The sequence below is a fragment of the Protopterus annectens genome, chromosome 1.part0 (genome assembly GCF_019279795.1).
Source record: "Protopterus annectens isolate FY-2018-M chromosome 1.part0, PAN1.0, whole genome shotgun sequence".
NCBI classification, from domain to species: Eukaryota; Metazoa; Chordata; order Ceratodontiformes; family Protopteridae; genus Protopterus; species Protopterus annectens.
Genome location: NC_056725.1, coordinates 1,855,419,886 through 1,855,442,809, shown reverse-complemented (window position 1 = coordinate 1,855,442,809; position 22,924 = coordinate 1,855,419,886). Strand labels below are relative to the sequence as shown.

Genomic DNA, 22,924 nt, shown 5'->3' with positions numbered 1-22,924 from the left:
GAGAGAGATATGTACATAGATAAATAGATAGATATAGATATAGACATAGATATATACCATCTCTGAGATTACACAAACTTGGAGAAGAGGGAGAAAGTGAGATAAAAGCAACACACACCTTCTCACTCTTCTCTGAGTGTACTGACAATGACAGGACATCATCTATCTTTTAGGTTTGGCATTCCGAAGTTCACCCAACTATCTGGTGACAAACTGTGATGCTCCCCAGTGGTGCACCTGAAGGGACACCACTGGAAATATCTCACATGGGACTGAGAAAATGAAATAAAAAAGTAACCTCCTAATTTCTACATAAGGTGTTATTAAGCTCTAGATGACCTGAGATTTTACTCTATTTTTAGTGAATAAAATAATTAAAATTAGATTTGAAACTAAAAATTTCAATGGTGAATAATAGATCTAATTTCTGCATTTTATCAAGGCTATATTATTCTTTTAGTATTTAGTATTTTATGTAAAAACTCATATTAAGTAAAACTGCTAAATTTCATAATAATGTTCATTTTACATGTATTTACACACTCCCTTGTAGCCTTGTCAGTAAAAACTAAAAAGTTTTGACATCCTGATAATAGAGGGTGCTCTTTGAGAACAAATGCCACAGCATGATATTGGTCATGACAGTACAGGAATCTAAAAGTGTAGCAGCCATCTCGGTGTATCATACATTTTATATAGGTTCATTGGTTCATAGGTAAGTACTAGGCTGGATTCCCTTGTGAACCATTTTAAGTCTAGCAAATTTCACTTTTTGTACTCAAATAAACCTATCCCATTTGGTTAGAGACTGGCCTTACCCATCCCATGGTCGATAATTAAATATTACCCCTAATGAAAATAACTGGGATCGTACTATAGATAATTTGAGGGTAACCAGGAATGGTATAAAGCATTTAGGAGTTGCCTTTGTCCATTAGTAATATAGGGGGCAGTTCTAGAGTAAATTTTCTGTTTCCCATCTATAGATCCAAGTTCTGCTTAAAAATGGACAAGGATGAACTTTGTTCTATGCAGATGTGAAGTATTTCCAGAGCAGCTGGAGAGCTCTGCAAGATATACCTGTCCCGCCAAAGCATTCTATTGATGTTTCAGGAGAGGTTTAGATCCCTATACTGAGTATTTCTGATGCCATTTGACTGTTTTGCTGATATATGATAGCTCTCCATGGTCTTAGAAATAATTCATAACTTCTAAAGAGACTTTAGTGTTGTCTGGCTGTAACAGTTCAAATTCTCTTCATGCATGCTAATGCTGTGACAGTCACCCACTTGCATGCTGCCGCTGCAATACCTAACATGTTAATAGGAAGACTTTTGTAATTGCTGTACATTATTGAACTGCTGAATATAGCCTGTGAACCCAAACACTGGTTGGAGACCCAAAGACACTTTGGTTGGTGTCCACGTTATGCTTTATTGTTTCTAGTTAGATCAGCCCAAATGTCTGATGACTATAAAATCATACAGTTTTTTAAGACTAATATTTAATTATTCTTTTTTTTCAGTACATCCATTACAGCCTAGTGAATTTAAAGTAGCTGCCATTAATGCTACAGCTGTAACTGTCTACTGGTGTTTGAATGCAAATTACAGCATAATTCAATTACTCTGCCAGACTGAAATTTATATGAAGAATAAAACTGCTAAGCTGGTAAGATATGTCTTTATCATCAATGAATGAGACTTAGTGGTCAAGACAAATGTATAACCTTCAAAACTGTGTCAAACTTGTCTGATATGTGACTAGTAAAATCCATTGAATTTTGTTCTTTAATTTTGTGATGAAGCAATAATTGTTGTATAGTTAATTGTAGCATGAATATGAAAAACCTTAGTTCTTATATAAATAGTATTGAATACATTTGAAGATATGACAGTTATTGCCTGGAATTTATAAAAAGACTCACAACTCACAGAAATTGCCTGTCACAGGCCAGTCAATTACCACAACGATAAGAAAATGCTGTTCAGAGACACCTGTGACCATAATGAGAAAGAGCTGATTATTGGCTCTGAATCTCACAATAGTTAGCACTAGCACTGTCAGACCTGATGATGTTAGTGTGCTCTCTAGTAGCCCATGCATTGTGTTAGCAAAGCCACCCCCTTCTCATACCCATCATCAAACATGCTCCCCTGCAGTCAATGACAATCACTGAAATGCTCACTCATTCACTCACACACATAGTCCAACATGTATACATGCACACACATACATACACACACACACACACACACACACACACACACACACACACACACACACACACTCAGAATTTCCTTCCTAACCCCACTAATGCAACCACCCAGGCAAACAAGCACGCAGACACACACGGGTGCACGCGCACGAGCACACACACACACACACACACACACACACACACACACACACATACACACATGTGCACATGCACACATACAGTAACATATATTCCCACCACCACATCTTCCTGAACATAACTGTGCAGCGAGTATTCCCAAAGTAGTGAATGGGTGACATGTTTTTATGCCAGTCACTTTTTCTTTCAGCAGTAACATTTTAAGCAGAGGAACAATTCTGTGAATCATTCATTGACATGACTTGTGATCCACAGACATGTCTAGGGGAGAATACATGGCTAATTAGTATTATCCACTGCCCATGAGACCACCCCATTTTGCTGAAACACCCATGAGAGGGTCAAAAAATGGCTGTGTTACAATTTTGCCTTTGCATGTTTTTGTAATTTGCCACAGCAAGTAGGAACATAGGTAAGCTGCCTTTGCAGGCCATTTTAAGCCTATCCAATTTTTCTAAAGGTAAGAATCAAACCTTGTATCTTGTGTCTGCAAGGTAAACACATTAGTCATTATGTCAACCCCCAACCAAGTAGTTAAAATGAAGATTGTTTGTGTTGCTTATAAGGCAGTTATGGCTCAGAACTTAGTGCTGGTATATTTTTTGTTTGTTTTATAGGTTTATTGGCAAGTACTAGGGTAGCTGCCCTTATGGACTATTTAAGCTTAGCCAGATTTTCCTCAGGGGTAAGAATCAAACCCTGCACCTTGTATATATGAATTAAGCACCTTAAAAGTTATGCCCACCCCCAGCTAAATATAGAGACAAACCATCAGCATATAATTTTAGGTTCATAGGTAAATACTAAACAGAGCTGCACTAAAAACTCTAATAAATATCTGGATTACAGCAGAGGAGTTTACCATGACAGTCTATTTTTAATGGAAGAATTACATTTTAATCCTAAAATATGTTTTATTTATTTATGCTTTTTGTAGCTTTGAGTAAGAATGTTTTAGACAATTTTATTTTATTTATTTTTTTATCCAGTCCATCAAAGAAAAAGTGCAAAAAATAAAATGTGTGTGTGTGTGTGTGTGTGTGTGTGTGTGTGTGTGTGTGTCCTCATTAAAATAACTTAAAAGTGTCATCATATAATATGAATTATACTTTCATCCCCCTTCAAAAGGAATACATTTCTTACCTATTTTAATAAATTCCAACAAGTAGTTATGTGCTTACAAGAAATTAATTTAAATTAATCTATGGACATTAAATTACAAAATGATATGCATAATAGCATGTTTAAAATTCACATGATGGCAGGTGTTTAGCAATGGCTATATTAATTCATACAATATGATAAATGGTTAGAGTTTATTGAAATAATTTATTGAATTCATGACTGAACATTATAACCTAAACCTCTAGATGGCAAATCTAAAAGTTAATATCAGTGTCACACAAACATTGATGTTCACTAAAAACAAAAGAAGTATTTTTAGAAAGGGTGAGCCCTGCCTCTATCCATGTGAGTGGTTTTAGCTCTGTATATCTTTATCCAAATATTTTAATGACATGGTTAAGTAACCTCAGAGAAAGGAAAAACACCACTAGAACAAGTCACTTTTCCCACTCCTAGTCTGTAGCTTTCTACTGTTAAAACCTAACAATACCTGCAGTTTACAGATAAATGATCCTGCTTAAATTTCCTGTTAACCTCACACGAGTCCCTACAAACACAATCTCACAAATGGCAACACAAACAATGAAGCACCATAGTACACAAATCCTATGCAAGATGGTCCAGTTCACTATAAGGTCACTTTGATATCTGTAGCCAATATTACCAAACACAATGAACTTGAAAAGGGTGCTGGTACACAACAATATGCTCCCTGTTCCAATTTTCCTTATTTGAACATGATTAATTAGTTTACTAGAATTCCAACTGGGTAGTATAAAATCGTAATTGGTTCTGTTTAGCCTTCATTCCAAAATGATTGCAGATTTTTCTTATTGATAAATTCTGAAAAAATATATAAAAGTTATACTCATTCATTCAGAGGTTACTGTAATAATATTATGAAGGTTTCTGATTAATCTAATAATTCTGTTCAGTATTATTTCTCTGCACACTCAAAAAAGAAAGTAATTTGTCCATTCATAATTTGCTTTTTCTTGTTACTATTTACTTTACTTTTATTCAAGAGCAGAAATAGAAAATCCAGTTATTGCACAGCCCGGAATAGTGAGAGTCAGAACATCAAAACATGAAGATAGCAAGCTTATATACATCCAATGATCTTGCCTTTATAATCCCTGGAGACCTGCTATTGGGATGTGCCCCATTTACCAACCATACTGAATAGATATAGGATTGGGTCCTCCTCCTGGCATCTACCAGCCAGACGCACTCACACATGCTTTCTCAAGTACATGCACATACGCAGTATGAAAATAAAGGTAATATATGGAACCATACACTCTCCTAGCATTTTTGCATTTTTGGTCCCACTCCTTTCACTCCCTGTCCATGTATACCATGTCAGTAGACCCTTACCCTTCCACCTCTTGAAATGTGTGTCTCTGTTTTATCATCTGCCTTATGCACTTTGCATGCATCCTCCATTTTGCTTTTTTTATTCTTCTCACTGATGGGATTTTTCAAATCATCCTTTCATGATTCTTCCTTTCTCATTTTAAATCCTGGGGTGATAGCGTTAACCCAATCACCCTGTAAGCATTTCCATGTTTATATTTAGTTTTCAGAAACTGAATGCTTCTAACGCTTTTACTTCATACATACAAGAGGAACCCACCCACAAAATATAATGTATTTTATTAAATTTGTTTAAGCAATGGGCTGCTAACTGTAGGTTTGAACTGATTAGATGCACAGCCCTATGTATCAATGTGAAGAGAGAAGGGGCACTTTTAATGTAACATACTCAAAGATTACGCTGATTCAGTTTTGCTTCTGCTATGAATTCTTGATGAAATAATATAATATATATTGTTTTAGTAGATAGTACAAACCAACAACTCAGTTTACTTATTTGTTTTGTTTGGTTATTTATATATTAATGTATTTGTTTGTCTGTCTATCTCTTGTTGACCGACTTAGTTCCACTAGGCCAATGGCCTCTTTTTGGGGGAGAGTCAAGATGGTATTTATACTGACTAGGGAACATTTAGCCTGGACATCAGGAAAATTCCCCTACTCTTTAAGTAGAGGGGTTCCAGAGCTCCTTCTTATGAGAGAATGGAGAAGAAAGAACAAGCCATGTTGGAGGACAGTGCATTGCAGACATGGGAGATAAGACTACAAGGGAGTGTATGCAGTCTGTGGGCAATGCAAAGGATACTATGCAGACCAAGGGGTGGAGCTCTTGGATGGTGGACTGGATATACAAACCCTAAAGGAGATGATGGTAGAAGGGATTCAAGTGAGACAAGTCTTATTTGTGGGCAAAGGCAGTAGAAGGGTGTATACAGGATGAAACGGTATGCTATATTGTCACTGGCCAGCAGAGAATAATGAAACTTGTCAGATGACAGGGATACACTCGTTTCACTACAGGCAGTAAGGTAGTGAAACAAAGCTATACCGCTCTACTGAAGGACACAGAAAAAAATTATAAAGAATGATTGCTGTAAAAATGCTGAAGTCTGATAATTTGCTTGAAAAAAATTACAGCATACTTAACAGGTATGACATCTGAGACAGGATGATAAACCACAGGGCATTAAAGCAGCTTCTGTCTGTCCCCTTATACATCTGGGAATGAGAACCTTTGTCAGTTAACTTTTGAAACATTTGAACTGCTAAACAGATTTATGCTTAAAGATGGAATAAAAAAGGATCAATTTTCTTTTGAATTTCTGTGTTTGAACCTGAAAGAGACACTGAAAGAGATGAAATATTGTTGCAGTTTAAAACAGACAATATTTCTGAATAGGAGCTTGTTAAACATTTTATGATTTGCGCAAATGCATTTACTTTGTAAAAAATTATACTGAAAGGTAATTATGGACAGGTCATGTGAGATATGGATGACTGAAGAAATTTTACGGAAAATTAAAGCATCTATCATGTTTTGTAATTATAGATGGGTTAGGCGAAAATGTGTGTTACTATGGTCAGCCCGTTTTTTTTGGTGATGAAATTGTGTAATTAATGAATGTAAATAAAAGAAGATGCAATTAATGTGGGGAACAGAGTCACGTTGCAAAAAAAAATAAATAAATTAATGTGCATTTGATGAGGTAAAAAGGGGCCCTGGTAGATGGATTTTGTGGAACCAGAGAAAAGTAATGACAGAGAAGCACATTTTGGAAACAGTTTACTAGAGAATGTAAATCATAATGAGAATACACAACTCGGAATAGGAGAAGATGACCAAGAAGGAGAAAGGCGAACTGAAGAAAAAGAAGTGGAATGTGCAGAGAACAACTTGGGGGAGAGCATGTAAAAACCTAATAAAAAAGAATTTTATGAAAAACAGGTTTCAGACTTTCCAAACTGAATGTGAAGAAGTAGAAGCTACCGAAGATCAAATTTCAGTAAGAGGCTACGTCAGACATAGGAAAAGGAAAAAGAAATTAATAGGTCAGCATGTTAAAAAAAGAAAATGGAATAATTTTTCAGTAATATCCTTAAACATTAATAATATAGTAACTGAGAAAAGATTTGCTGTGCTAGAGTGCTTAAAAATAAACACATGTATATGTTAGACATGAGAAGTGTTAAGGAAAAGTGAAGGGAATAGTTTTAAAAGATATGGAAAAGTAAAGTCCTGTAGGCGATAGGAATGGACAGGTGTTCAGGGATAGTATTTTTTTCTATTCCTCTTCTTTTTCATTTTCTTCTTTCAGAAAATTTTTTTAAACATCTTTATTAAATTATCACTTAACGCATAGGCAAACATACATTAACCGAAAAGAAAACAATCCATGTTAACATTTTTTCCATTTAAATACAATATAGATCACAAATCTTCTCTTGCTTTGTAACTATCATCAGTCCAACATTACATAGATTGCTGAATTCCTGCCATTCCTTAAACCTCACTCCTCCTGCTGAACATTATTATGCATGTATTATTCCCACAATTTCCATTTAATTCAATATAATTTGCTCCTTCCCTATTCTAAGGATCCCTCTTCCAGTTCTTTTGCCTCTTTTATAATATTCAATATCATAAATAAAGTTGGTATAGATATTGATTTCCATTTTCTAGTAATTGCTACACTACAGGCAATAAGATAGTTAAACTTAACAAGGCCTTACTATGTCTAGGCAATTTAAATCCTGTATCCGAACTCAAAAGAATAATTCCTTTACTTGCAGCCATTTGCTCACCCAATATTTCTGACAGAGTACTCTGCAGGGAATTTTTTAAAATCTGCCAACTCATTACATTTCCAAAACATGTTCCCACTTTCCTCTTTTTTTCTCCATCATACCTCCAACATTTGCTGTCTACCTGAGGAAAAATTCTTTGAAGTCTGCTTGGTGTATAAAATATCTATGCAAGCACTTCCAACCAAAGATCCTAAACCTGGACTTGGTTGCATACTTGGGAGCCATACATATGTCTTCCAATTGCTTTCTTGTTAATTGCTTTTCCAGTCTCTCTACACAATCTTTTCTACCTGCCTGTGATTGATTCCTATAGCTATCATGCAATATTTTATATGCCCTACTAATTATCCCTTTTTTACCAGCTACTTCTGTTACAGATTTAATTAAAATTCTGCCAGAGCAGGTCTTTTAATTAAAATTCCCCTATCCCTTTTACTTTGCCTGTACTCTGGGATTAAGACCTGGTAGGGAATGCAGTTTCTAGCCTGCAATCCAAATGTCTTCTTGGCCTCATCCCACTCTGTTACCTTTCCTGTTTGAGTTATTTGCTGCCTATATCTTGGTTCCTTTGCCGTATTTCTCTGGTAAATTCCAGACCCCCCCTCACCTATTTTCTGTACCCCTACTTGCAGTCATCCCTATTGGCAAAATCTCCTTTCTCCATTCTCATATTTGATTAGTTCTTAGAATACTTTCTGCTACTTTACGAATATAATATTCTGTATGGTTATTATTCTCTTTAAGGATCTGCATCCAAAATCCCACTCTCCCTCTTTTTCTTCAACTTCCCTCTTGTTTTATCATCATCCCTTTTCACTTTGAATTATAACTTTCTGCTTCTGTTATGCATGTAACTCTTAACCGTGTAATTCTAAAACATCCCTTCAAATCAGATAAACCTAAACCACCTTGTTCTATTGGAAGGACAAACTTATCCCACTTAAATTGTGTCCTCTTTCCCTCTCACATAAATTCTTTCAATTCTTTATTAATTATTGTCTACAACTTCTCCTCGGATATGCCTGACTCATATACAAGACTAAAGAAACTAAAAACATTTTTACTGCTTCCATCTTACAAGTCATATCCATAAATAAGAGTTTCTAGTTTATCAATTTTTGTATTATCTTTGGTTTAGTTTTTCCCCACGTATGCTTAGCTGCCATAACAGGAACATGTTTAATCCATACTCCTAAATACTTCATCTTTATCATGCCCCTATAAATATGGGTATTGCTAAACCAATTCATGTGTGGGTACATCATTTATGGTTATAGACTTTGTTTTATCTCCATTAATTTTATATACTGAAAAGACTTGAAACTATCTAAAAATGTTCCACAACACTGAGATGTCCTTTTCTGCATTTATCAGGTACAAAATAATATCGTGCAAATAAAGCCAACTTTCTTGATTATCATACAATTACATTATTGTATTTCTGGGTCCTTCATTTTCTCTAAATAAATATATAAATAAAATAAATATAAAGCAAATAACAAATGGGAAAGAGGACACCCCTGCCTGGTACCTCTCTTCAAACACAGCTTATCTGAGAGGAACTCTCCCACTTTAATCTTTGCCTCAGTTCCTTCATATATCTTTCTATTTAACCTTATTATTGTGTCAGGTAATGCAAACACTTCCAATGCCCTACTCATAAACTCCCAGCTTACTCTATCAAATGCTTTCTCTGCATCAAGACCCACCAATAACTGAGGTATTTTCTTAAATTCTGCTCCCATCTATCATCATTGTTATATTATTGCTGTCAAAGGTATGTATTTATTTATTTCAGTTTGATGACCGGGAAAGTCCACTGGGCTAAAAATAAAAAGAGCCCATTTTCAGTGGAGGCCTGGGGAGAAAAGCTCCAGTAACAATGACAAACATATTAGCATATAGACATACAAAGCAAAGAAGTAATACAGCTTTATGCAGCATTCTACAGTAAAAAAAATCTACATTCTACAATAATAAAATCTAGCAACTGTACAATCTAAGAGTCATTAACAGTGAATTACAATTGAAATTTTGCATTCCACAATAATCTAGCAACAGTACAGTCTAAGGGTCATTTACAGTGAATTACAATTGAGGACAATAAATTGTTGGAAATAAACTATTAACAAAATTTGGAGGTTAAATAGAAGTAGGAGGGCAAATTATGTGAGTGCAGAGATGCTGCATAGTTATAAGGTGGGGTTAGATATAGGAGGGTCCTATGTGGTGAAGGAGCAAGTGCATTCCCACTTTGAAGATGGATAGAAATGGAAGAGAGATTTAAAGTTAGAGTGGTTATGAGTATTTCTAAGGAGGTAGGAAGTGAGTTCCATAGTTTAGCTAAGGAGCAGGATAGCAGAGAGTATCCAGGTGGCCGTAAAGGTTTGTACATTTTGAGCAGGTTCTGATTTTCTGACCTAAGTGAGTGATTAGGAATATAGGGAGTTAAGGATGTGGAGAGAGAGAGGGACAGGAGGATGGGTTAAATATGAGCTTACGGGCAGTGGTTAGTTTAAGGAGGTTCAGATAGTTGGGAAGCTCATGCCATTGCAATGAGTGGAGAGAGATGCAGTGATGGGATGAGTTCCTAGAGTTGGTGGTGAATTTGCAGATTTTTTTATAGCAGGCTTCTAGGGAGGGGAGAAGGTATGTGGAGGCAAGGGTCTTTCTGGTGGAGGGGGGTAAGATAACTGTTATGCCTATATAGGAGTCCTAATGTTTGGGGGTTTTTTATGTTAGTTTGAATGTGGATATCGAATTTTAGATGTTCGTCAATAATGACGCCGAGCAGTTTGGTGTAAGGGACAATTTCACTGGGGTGTTATTCTGGTTTATGATCTTGAAGGAGTTTTTATCAATGGGGGAATGTTTATATGGGGAAAAATCATTAATATGGTTTTATTGGTGTTAAGGGCTAGGGGGTTGTTTTGCATCCAGGTTTCAGTATTTGAGAAAGCTGACTGCATTATCTCCAGAAGGTTGGAAGGGGTGCCAGCTGAGCAGATGATTGTTAAATCATCTGCGTACTGGATTAGTGTAGAATTGGAGATGGAGTGGTGAAAGTTGTTGACGAATATATTGAAAAGTAAGGGGCCAAGGACAGAACCTTGGGGTACCCCTGTTGGGGTGTATAGAAAGGAAGAGGTGGAATGTTTTCATTTAACAGCTTGTTGTCTTTTGGAGAGGTAGCTGGTGAACCAAGCTATGGTGGAAGGGCAGAGATTGAGGGAGGAGAGTTGTGATAGGAGTATAGGGTGGGAGATGGTGTTGAAGGCTTTCGAAAGGTCTAAAGAAATGGTTGTTACAATTTTGCCAGAGTCATGAGCATGGTTAATGATCCTGAGGAAGGAGAAGAGACCGGCGATGGCACTGTGGCCAGGATGGAATCCATGATGTGTGTAGGTTAGGAGGTTATTTTGTGTTAGATAACACGTCAGTTGTGAGTGAGTATATTTTTCCAGGATTTTTGAGAGTGGGGAAAGTATGGCAAAAGGGACAGAAATTAGTGGTGTCAGTGTTTTTGCTGCCTTTATGGAGTGGCATGATGAATGCTTGTCTCCAAAGTGAGGGAACATAAGATTCTTGGATGGACATATTTATTATGATGGAGATAGGGAAGGCTATGCTGTTGGCAGATAGTTTGAGGAAGGATGCAGGTAAATTATCTGGTGTGATGGAGCATGGTTTCAGTCAGAGAAGGAATTTTTTATTATGTGTGTGGGCACAGGATTGAGGCTTGAGGAAGGGGTATGTGTTTTGAAATCAGAGGGGAAGGTATGGCGGTATTGGAGGGGAGCTGGGAAAGCTGGCAGTAAGTTTGGCTATGCATTCCACAAAGAAAGTGTTAAACAGAGAGGCTGCTTTTTTACTGCCAGGGTGAAGGAGGGAGGAGATATTATTCCAGAATTTTCTATGTTTGTTAGTATATTTAGATTGAAGTTTAGAGTAATATGTTTTGCAGTCTCTGGTTATTAGTTTATTTTATGGAGCTGTGGAGTTGTTTAAATTGCTTCCCCACCACAAAACCAAACTAAGCCATATCTATTAGTCTGGCAAACCTTCACCATTCTTTTAGCTAGTATAGACATACTATTAAAGCCAGCTTCATTAAAGCCTACACTAAGTGTACATGATATCAATTCAATAAAATTCGTATCACATTATTTTGTGCTTTCTTGTCACTCAGAAAGATTACAGTAAGTGTACATGCAGTCTACACTTTGTGGTAACCTTTATGAATCCCTGTCCATATTTAAAGCTGCAAGAATATCAGTAGGAAAACTAAATTAGGAGGAAGAAGGTGTGCATCATGTCTGTGTTATCTGTTCACTCAGAACAGTGTACACTTAAGTGTAGGCTTTACTGAATCTGGCTCTAACATTTGTAATCATGTTTTAAAACTGAAATGGTTCTATATGAAGCTTGGTCTTAAGGGTCTTTGCCAGCTTTAGGTAACCCAGCCACCAAGATGTTGGTGTTTCCCTCCTTTTAAAATACTGTTAAACAAAATCCAGATCTTTATCACTTTTTAACTCCTAATTTCCAAACTTCCCCAAGAATACCATCTGTTACTGCAGACTTTCCTGAAGATTGATTATACATCACTGTTTTTATCTCATCACCTCCTATCTTAAATGTTAGTTGGTGAGCCTTGTTTACCTCTAACTTTGCAATAATTGAGTCCTCCATAAATATTTCCATTTGTACTCTTTCTTAATTTCCACATTTCTCTGCTTTATACAAATTTTCATAAAATTTCCAGAATAACTCTAAAGGGTCTACTTCAATCCTTCAATCCTTTTCCAAGAGTTCCTTATATTCCTTTAAGAGAGACTGTGAGGCTGAGATTAGAGATGCATTGTCAAGGCCTTCTAAAATGATTTTTAGAATTTAAATACTAAAGAAATGAAAACGTTGTATAAGCAGACATCCATGTCAGAAGTCTGCTTTATGAAGGCAGCCAAGAGGATAGTGTTGTGGTAAAGGATTCTAATGATTATATAGCTGCTATGTCTGATTTATTGAATGATTGTAATAGTTACAAAAATACAGAAGTTTTGGGGCTTTGAGGCTTAAATGATTGATATTATTTTATTGGACCTTTTAGCAACAGGGCACATTGATAAATCCTAGGTTGCCTAATCATTTAGGAATGTCCAAATTACACTAAGATAATTTGAAAACACCTTTCAGGCCCACTCAAAAAGTGAACCATTACTTTTGCTTTTACAATTTGGCAAATCTTTTATTAAAGATTCAAGGGGCTTGTTTAGTAAATTGTATCACACAGTGTTGCTTCACTGCCTGAATATGGTTTATTTAAAAATATTTACATTACTGCACTTTGCATATGTATTCCCTAATATGATGGTATTAGTATAGTTACAGACTTCTTAAAAGTTCTAGGTTCTTTTTTCCAGAAGTGAAAATTCAGTTATATGTTTCTTATTGCAGTATAGGTTCATAGGTGGGTACTAGGCTATCTGCCCAAAGGCTTTTATAAGCCTAGCCAGAATGTGTTGGCTTTTGCTGCCCCCTTAGATTGGTTCCCTGTGCCTCTGTCCAGTAGAGCCACTGAAGTGATCCCCAAGGTAAAATTTCTGTTTCCCATCCACTCGTCAAGATTTCTTTTGAAAAGTGTTAGCGAGGAGCTCTGCTTAATGTAGATTGGGATCTTGTTCCAAAGTGTGGGAAGTCTCTGGGACAGGAATCTATCCCTCCAGCACATCCTATTTATTGTTGTGGTGAGGTTTAGATCCCTAGAGCTTGTGGCTCACGGGAACAAGGTTTTCTTTAGGTGGAGCATGTCCATCAATTCTGGGTTGGACATGGCCTTGTATGTCAGGCAGAGATCACCTCTGAGTAGGCGGTATGCAACCGAGGACAACTGGAGTTTCTTCAGTCAAGCTGCATAGGGCATCTGTTTGAGATCATTGATCCTCTTGGTGAGGTACTTCTGTGGTCTTTCCAGCTGTTGCAGGTGTCTTCTGAAGTACATCCCAAATGGGGCATTGTACTCTATGATGGGTCTGATGAGTGATGAGTAGAGGGGAACAATGACCTCTTTTGATCTGGATGCAAACCTTTTTGTGATTAGGTGGGCTACGTAGAAGGATTTTCTAACCACTTTGGCAATGTGATTATCAAAGGTGAGATTACTATTTACTTGGGTTCCCAGATCCGTCTTCCATATTTAGGGGACTACCACCTATGTGGTAGTTTGTGGGTACTTTGTTTTTTCCAAAGGGGATGACTATGCACTTTTTGGCATTTAGCTTGAGGCCATGATTTTGACACCAGGTATCCATCTCAGTGAGACCCTTTTGGAGGATGTCTGTGTCAGCCGGAGAGTCAATTATAGCCCCTAGTTTGCAGTCGTCTGTGAACTTGGTCAGCCATAGTCCTCCTGTGCTTGCCTGTACCTCTGAGAAGTATATGCCAAACAGGAGGTGTCCTATGACTGAGCCCTGGGGAATGCCACTTGTAAACAGTTTAGAGTCTGACCTAGCTCCCGCAACTCTTACCATGTGGGTTCTGTCCGTGAGCCAGTTGGCAACCCATCTTGTGATGTAGGGGTTTATGTTCAGGCTGGTGAGCTTGTCTATAATACCAGAATGGGGAATGGTGTCAGAGGCCTTAGCGAGGTCTAGGTAGGCTGTGTGTACCACCTTTCCCTCGTCTATAGCCTTGGTAACTGTCTCAAAGATGTCCACCAGGTTTAGGAGGCATAAAGGCATGATCTGCCCTTAACAAAGCCAAACTGGGTAGGGTCCAGTGTTTGGAGGTTCCGAATGTCTCTGTTAATGATGATGCGCTCCATAGCCTTGCAGACCAAGCTAGTCAGGCTTATAGGGCGATAGTTCCCAGGGTCTGTTGTGGCTCCACCTTTGTGGAGTGGAATAACCATTGCTGTGCACCACTCTATGGGTATGTAGCCTGTGGAGAGGCTGAGTTTGAACTGTGTGTTTAGGTGAGGGGTTAGTTCATCTTTGAGCTCGTGTAGAACGCAGCCTGGAACACCGTCCGGTCCCATTGATGCTGTGTTTTTGGCTTTGGAGAGGGCTGTTTTAACCTGATTATCGGTGATTTCAGGGACTCTACATTCTTCTGGTATGGTTAAGGGCCCTTTTGGGGGTGAGAGGGGGGTGAAGTTTGCGCTGAACCTGTCTGCCAGGATGTTGGCAATATCGGTCGGTTCAGTGTATTTTCTGCCATTCTGCACTAACTCTGAGCAGATCTGAGCATTGCCACTTAGATTCTTGATATAGCTAAAGAATGCCTTATGGTTATCTTTGGACTCCTTGGCAATTTTTCTTTCAAAGCTCACCTTGGATGATTTTATGAGGGATCGTAGTTTCTTGCTGAAACTGATCAGGGATGTCTTCCCTTCTTGGGATTTTACTCTTTTCTGTACTGGGATGTCTTCCCTTCTTGGGATTTTACTCTTTTCTGTACTAATTTCCTCCTTCTATTGTATAGCTTGCTTATGGCAGGAGTCCACCAGACTGGTTTCCTTTTCTTGGAGGAGTGAGTCTTGGTTTTGCTTGGGATGGCACAATCCATGCATTCTTGTAGCTGCCCATAGAATGCATTAGTAAAGGATTTTGTAGCTTGGACAGTGTTATCCTTCAGCATGGGGGCTTTGAAACTTTCCACCTCGGTCTTAAGTAATGTGAAGTTTGCTTTTGAAAAGTTTTTCAAGGTGGTTTTGTTGTCCAGGGGTGGGAACGGAATATGGATGTCCAAAGTGATTTGTTTATGGTCAGATCTAACCAGCGAGGGGTTGACCTCTGGTGTGGAACACCGGTCGCCCATGTTGGTGATGACCAGGTCCAATATGTTGTCACATCTGGTGGGAGTGTTGACCAGTTGAACCAGGGTGTTTGAGTTTATAAATTCTAGGAAAAGTTGGGCAAGGGAGTTAGTACTTGAGTAGTTCTCCCAGTTAATGTTTGGGTAATTGAAATCACCCAATATTTGGGTGTTTGGTAGGACCTTTATGTTTCCCAGTGTTTCCAGAAATGCGGAATGGGGGTCCTGGGACATGGTGGGTGATCTGTAGCAAGCTACAATTTGAATTGCAGTTTTGGCCATTGTTAGTTGCACATGAATGATCTCTGAAGCATCGTGCTGTGCCACTAACCTGGAGGTGTGGGTATCCTTGATGAATATGGATACGCCCCCACCTTTTGTATTTCAGTTTGGGTTCTGTGGCTGTATTGGAGGTTGATTTGCAAAACAACTACTTTGTAATTGACAGTTAAGTTTTTAAGCAAAAAAAAGTGCATCCCTGGGAGTAGCAATGACCAAGCCTATGGTTTTAAATGAGCAGGAGGCATGATTTTTATACAACTTAGATTTATTTTCGCATGTCTGATTTACAGTCTTTTAATTAATAGCCTCTTTCTTACATGGGGTGGTTTTCTACAAGGTTTTTTAGTTACATATAAGTTTAATCAAACTACTTTGTTTTGCCTTTTACAACTAGTAGTCATATCTCTAACATTTTATGTTTGGATGTGGCCTTTTCTTTTAATTCTGATTTAAATGTTTTAATTCAAAAGTGCACAGAAAGTTCACATTTGTAAACTTGTATCTGTATTAGTTGGCATCCTTTTTATAAGAACAATCTGTTTAAAGAACAAGATGTTAAGACTTTCTAAGCTGACTTCAGATGACAATATTGTTTTATATGAATCTGGCTTTTTAAGAAGCCTTTTTTGGACAGAGGATATACTACTCGATTTATTAATTCTGTCATGGATTAGGTTATTTTCTATAAGCATATGGAGATATAATGTGATAGATGGTGGGGTTCAATAAACTGTATAGTCGATACTCCCAAAGCATTTGGATTGACTTGCTCAGCTGATTTATTTTCTATTTTAAGATACTTACAGAAAAATGGAAGAAAATACTTTATAATGTAGAGTTAGTGAGAGTTGCAGGTATATGATATATATCTTTGTGGCATTTATAGCCAGTGTAAATTCAACATCTCTTCATTCTTAAACATAAGACTAGTATAGCAAAAATGTTGAATTGTAGACTTAACTACAGTTCGAAAAGATGTTATTAAATGACATGCATTAGCTGTGACAGTATATATATTGGCAAGACAGGTAGGAACCTGTTGTAGTGCATGAATAATAATCTATATGTGATTTATACTAAAAACATTAACAACACTTTTGATGAGCACGTCAATAAGTAAAATTTACAATATGTTTGTTTTCTATGTGGTGGAATGAGTGATCAATTAAATTTTACAGGCCATGATTTTGACGGTCATTAAGAAGCATGTGAACTCATGCCAACCACCCATCTAATATTACTAACTACATCTGTAGTAAGCAATTACTTAGCTTAGACCCTTATAATAATATTGTAATAATTTTGATGGGCTCCTTACTCAGTACTTGGTATTAGTTTAACAATCTAATATATACATTTTCGCAAGAGTTGTTTCTGACTGCTCAAGTTTATTCTATGTTCTGGCAATATTATACAAACCTCATCATATTATATTTGCAACTCCGTATCACTGTTACAGCTCAGGCTTTCTTTGTGCACATTGTCTTTAAATGTTTATTAATATGAATGTTTGGATATGACTAGTTAATTAAGTTAGTCATGTGCATCAGGCCCTTTAATTAAAATGTGTAATCAGTTTGTATCTTTCTTCTAAAGAAGCCTCTTTCTAATTTTGGAATGAAATCAATCCAGATATTAAAGTGTTTGCTGTTTTCCTTGAGGTGTGCTTATTTTATTAATCCTTTATAAATCACTATATCTCAGTGAAAACTAGGAATTTTTACAGAAATATTACAGAAACATCTTATTTCAGTAAGTGGCTTCTTTGGTAAAATATAGCCAGTGAAAGTCAGTCTGAAGTCCAGTGAGTTATCTTTCCTTGAATAATGTTAAATGCTTCATTTCCCAGGGAGTCCACCAATTACTATGTTTTACTCTCCTTTGTTATCCATGCTAAATGTTCTTCCTTTTACTTTTCTTTTTCACTCTGCCAAAGTCCTTTACAACTAGTGCTGATTTAAGTATTCCCTGTTTTATTACATATTATTTTTTGTCACCAACAGCAAAGTTGCTTAAATCAAGTAATACTAAGCTAGCCTCTGATAAAATGCATTAGTGATTGGTGACTCGTTGATTAGGCCACACAGATTCCTGACTCACCAAGCTGGTCAAGGATAAAGTTACTCTCTACCGCCTTTCAGGTATCAGGATCACAGACATTACAAATGCCCTCAGGCTCCATTCCAGAGACGTTGTGGTTGCCCATGTGGAACTAAATGATCCGGGGTACAAAACCCTGAGGGATATGCAGAGACACATTATAGAACTCTCTGGGCTTGTGACTTATGCAGGTAAGACTATGATCCTGAAAAGAATCTTTCCTTCACCATGAATGCCACCTAGGTATAAAGAGAAGGCAATTGGCTTTAATAATTGGCTTACTAGTTGAAGTCATTACAGGGGGATCCAGTATGTTCCAGCCTGGAACAAGGCAATAGATAGTCCTATTTGTTTTACAAAGTATGATTTGCATTTAACATTCAAGGGTTTCCGCATATTGATAAAAGTATTTCCTGCCTCCATATTGCCTTTTTAGGCAAAGTCCATCTAATGGGCATACCAACTTAGTGAATTCACCAAAATTTAAATTGGATTATATTAAGGTAGCTCTTCACAATGCCAGGAGTCTCAGTAACAATGTGCCTGATCTTGAGGCACTCCTGCAGATGGAACAGGTCGATGTATGTGTAGTTGCAGTAACTTGGTTTTAAATGTAAAAAAATGCACTCCCTTCATAACAGGGTTTTATGCCTATCATACTTACAGGCCTGGTGAAACTTGCAGTGGATGTTTCCATATTTGTCAACAACCACATCTCCTGTAGACTAATCCCCAGAGATCCAAAAACTGAGCTTCTAGAACTTTGGGTTTGAGAAGTAAAGACATGCTACCAACCTATAACATGCTACAGAGCCCTCGCCATATTGCAGATGATCATGTTAGATTCCGAAAAATTCTAGAGAAATTCCTATAAGCAATAACTCCATAATCTTAGGTGTCTTCAATCACCTAGCCATTGACTGGAACACCTATATCTCTAATGCAGGGTAGGCTGAACAATTTGTGGATATGGTAAATAAGAATGTCCTGGATCAAATAGTTGTTGAACCCACTAGAGGCCAAAATATTCTGGACATAATCCTCAATAATATTGCCTCCACCCATTCTACTCCCTTAGTATCTCCTTCTTCATTTAAGTCAAACCATCAGCTTGTGACATTTATTCTTAGATCCACCATGCCTCCTGCCAACAATATGTACATATTTAAGGATTTCAAAAGGGCAGACTTTATAGAATGGTATGTTGAAATTTCCAGTTTTACCCATGACATCACTACCAGCTTGTGACATTTATTCTCAGATCCACCATGTCCACTGCCAACAATATGTACATATTTAAGGATTTCAAAAGGGCAAACTTTATAGAATTATATGTTGAAATTTCCATTTTTACCCATGACATTGCTACCACTGACCCTGTCACAGTGGCCAATTTCACTTAAGACTTCTTTGCCAGTATGGACAGTGTATATATCTAGCAGTCCCACCTACAGCCAAATGCAATAAGATATTTAAAGACAAACCTCTTGAGGGTCAACTGACATAAACACATTTTATAACAAGAAAAAGCAGTCCTTAAACTGTACATTAAGGCTAACAATCTACAAATTGAGGGTGGTATAAAAATATCTCAAAGAAAAAAATCAAAAACACTATAAGGACCAGTAAAGCAAATTATAGTACAGGGTGTAATGAATTCTAGAATGAGTGACCCTTACACTGTTGTTTAAAACCAAAACACTTCCTCCATGGGTCCTGACAAAATATCTTTACATTTATTAACCAGCATCAAACAGAGTCTCACTAAACATCTCTTTAAAATGTTTAATCTAAGCTTAGCCACAGGCATTGTTCCTGACTCCTGCCATACTGCTCAGTGATGTCCCTCTATACGGGTGGCCCTACCACGGACCCTAAGAATTACAGACCACTCAGCCTTAAAGGTCTGATCCATAAAGCTATAGAATGCATCATATCCAGTTCAACAGTCTCAGTAATAATGATACCCAGAACCTCATTAGGCTTGACTGCCAACAATGTGGCTTCATCAACAAAAGATTATGGCTGTTGAACATTATTATTATTTTTAGAGGGACAAGCAAGCTGAAGACAGTGGCCATGCTGTTTATACAACTTATCTCAATCTGTCAAAAAAATTGCTATCATGCTTCATGCTGGAATTATAGGAAAACTGTCATCCTTAAACATAAATCCAAAAACAGATAGCCAGCTGGCTGAAAGAGAGATTACACAGAGTTTGTGAGGTAAGTGTCTCTTCATCTCATGCTATGGTAACCAATAGAGTCCACAAGGGATCCATACCAGGTCCTCTCCTGTTTGGCATCTAGTTCTCTGATCTCAAAAACTGATAACCAGGAAAGGTGCTTAACCAGATTTGCAGATGACTGTAAACTGACTGTAACTGTCAAAAAAACTTGGATATCTTTTCTTTATATAAAGAGCTTAGCCTAGTGAATACCTGATGTGTGGGTAATGAACTTATACTGAACACAAACAAGTAGTATTGTTTATTTTGGTAAACAGAAATTACCCACATCATACTATAGAGGTAACACACTGTTACTAAATAAAAAAGTAGTTAAGGACCTTGACACTTGGATTGATAGTTCTCTCTACTTTCATCATCATGTGCCAGTTGTAGTCAGGAAATCCTTCTACTTAGCACAACTTAAAGCCTAAATGTATTTAATGTAAATCCAGATATGATGTCATTCCCCTGTACTCAGCATTGATCAGACCCATTATAGAATATATTGCTCCCTTTGGTATAGTCCTCACTCTATATATCAACAAAATAAAAAAAACCTGGAGATTCCTAACTAAAAAGAGCGCTGGTCTTAAGGGCCTTGGTTTCCAGGAAAGACGTGAAGCCCTGTCCCCGTACTCTGTGTCTTATAGACTCCTGAGGGAGTGATCTGTGCCTCACTTACACCACCATTAGAGACCAGATGCTCCTTAGATTCATCACCCAGCACCTCCCCTTTTTTGGAATAAATTTCTTCTGTTGGTTAAGTAATGCAACTCAATATCTTCCTTCGAACATATCTTGGATGACTGAATGGATACTCTTAAATTTACCCCAGGATTAACTATCCTCTCCTTCCTTCAGAAAGGAGGTAAAGCCTGAAGGTAGGTATTGACAACACGTATGTGGTCATAGATTGCCTTGCCACTCCAAGGAATCCTATGAACGAAGCATGTCTGCTTAGATTTATTGGATGCATATAACTTTCTACTGTTATTTTATAATCTGTTTGTACCTTTATAGTGTAAAGCTGTCCAGGTCTATTGTCTTTAGTTTTATCTTACAATTGTCATAGTAGCTGTATGTTTGCTGCTTTGTGATCACTTTATGTCCATGTGGAATATTTGTAAAGGGTAGGCCACCTAAATGTTCATCCAAGATATCACATCAATAAACATAGCAAACACTACATAATGACAGAAATGTTCCTTATGATTTTACAGCACTACAGTTCTTTGGAAGGACAACTGCCTTCGATATGTTATAGCACTGCAGTTGGCAATCTGCATCCATATACCAATTATTCATTTAGAACTCGCTGTGCTACTGCCAAGCATTTTTGGAAATGGAGTGCCTGGAGTGAAAAAGAAAGTCTAGTAACAGATCAAATGGGTAAGTTCAGATAAAATATTTAGTAAAAATAAAAGATTTACACAGTACAGTTGCTGACCGTTATACTCTGGAACATTTGTATGCACATAATGGTTTACTAGGAGACTGACACTTAGTTTATTTTGCCAGAAAAGGGTACATATTAAAGTGTAGCGTACTGAGAAGGAATACATCAACCTGTATGCACCTTTGGGTCTACTTCAGAAACCCGAAGACTCACTTACCCGACTTCCAAAATGCTGAGATGAAAAGGCTGATGACCACACAACACCAACATCCCAAAACACTGACTTTCCACTCCAGGTAAGTAACCACTTGGTCATCATGACAAAAAAAGTAAAACCAAAAAAAAACAAACTCACCTATGTGGGGGGCTTCGTCCCCCACACCCCCCTAACTAAATATACCAACTCTGAGCTTGCACTACCTTGGGGGGTAAGGGGCAAAGTTCAACAGGATGGCTAAGTGATTACTTACCTGGAGTGGAAAGTCTGTGTTCCAGGACATTGGTGTTGTGCGGTCATCAGCCTTTTCGTCTCAGCATTTTGGAAGTCAGGTAAGTGAGCGTTCAGGTTTCTGAAGGGAACCCACACCCTTTAGGTGCAGTCACGCACAGTCACAATTTGTACTGCACCTTTTTGAAGACTGAAATTGCCACACTACAGGAGTACAATGCTGAGCAGACCCCATTAAAGAAATATAATTTTTTGTTTTGTCACATCACTAAGACATAAGATCATAGGTTCATAGGTAGGTACTAGGCTATCAGCCCTGGGGCCTATATAAGCCTAGCCAAAAAAGTTCCCTGGCTTTTGCCACCCAAGAAAGTTATTTTCCTGCACCCCTGTCTAGCAGAGTCACAGAAGTGATCCCTGGGGTGAATTTTCTATTTCCCATCCAATTGTCAAGATTTATTTTTAAAGAGAGCTAATGAGGAGCTTTGCTTGACATGAATGGATAGTCTGTTCCAGAGCATGGGAAGTCTCTAGGACAGGAATCTATCCCTCCAGCATGTTCTGTTTATTTTGGTGGCAAGGTTTAGGTCCCTGGAGCGTGTGACTTGGAGAGATTGGAGTTTCTTTAAGTGTAGCATGTCCAACAGATCTGGGTTTGACATGGCTTTGTATGTTAGGCAGAGGCTGCCTCTGAGTAGGCGATAAACAACAGAGTAGAGCTGGATTTTTTTGAGATGGTCTGTGTATGGCATCTGTTTGAGGCTGGTATTTCTGTGGCCTTTCTAGTTGTTGTAGATGTCTTGCAAGGTACATGCCAAACGGGGTGTTGTATTCTATAATGGGTCTGATGAGGGATGAGTAGAGAGGAACATGACCTCTTTTTTTCTGGAGGTGAAATATTTTTATATGTTTTTAGTAACCGTGGTCTGGAGCCTCCTTTGTTTTTTCTGCATTGTTATTTGTATAATGTACATTGCATCCCAGGCT

At 37.6% G+C, this 22,924-nt stretch overlaps 1 protein-coding gene across 2 annotated transcripts in view; it reads left to right on the top strand.

The window, feature by feature from the left end:
* The window catches only part of OSMR (oncostatin M receptor), a 1,030,877-nt gene that overhangs the window by 412,946 nt on the left and 595,007 nt on the right, over positions 1-22,924 (top strand). For both annotated transcript variants that reach the window (XM_044069885.1, XR_006364564.1), the window contains exons 8-9: positions 1,526-1,671; positions 21,314-21,482. In XM_044069885.1, coding sequence (XP_043925820.1) covers positions 1,526-1,671; positions 21,314-21,482 — 315 coding nt within the window. The remainder of the gene's footprint in view (positions 1-1,525; positions 1,672-21,313; positions 21,483-22,924) is intronic.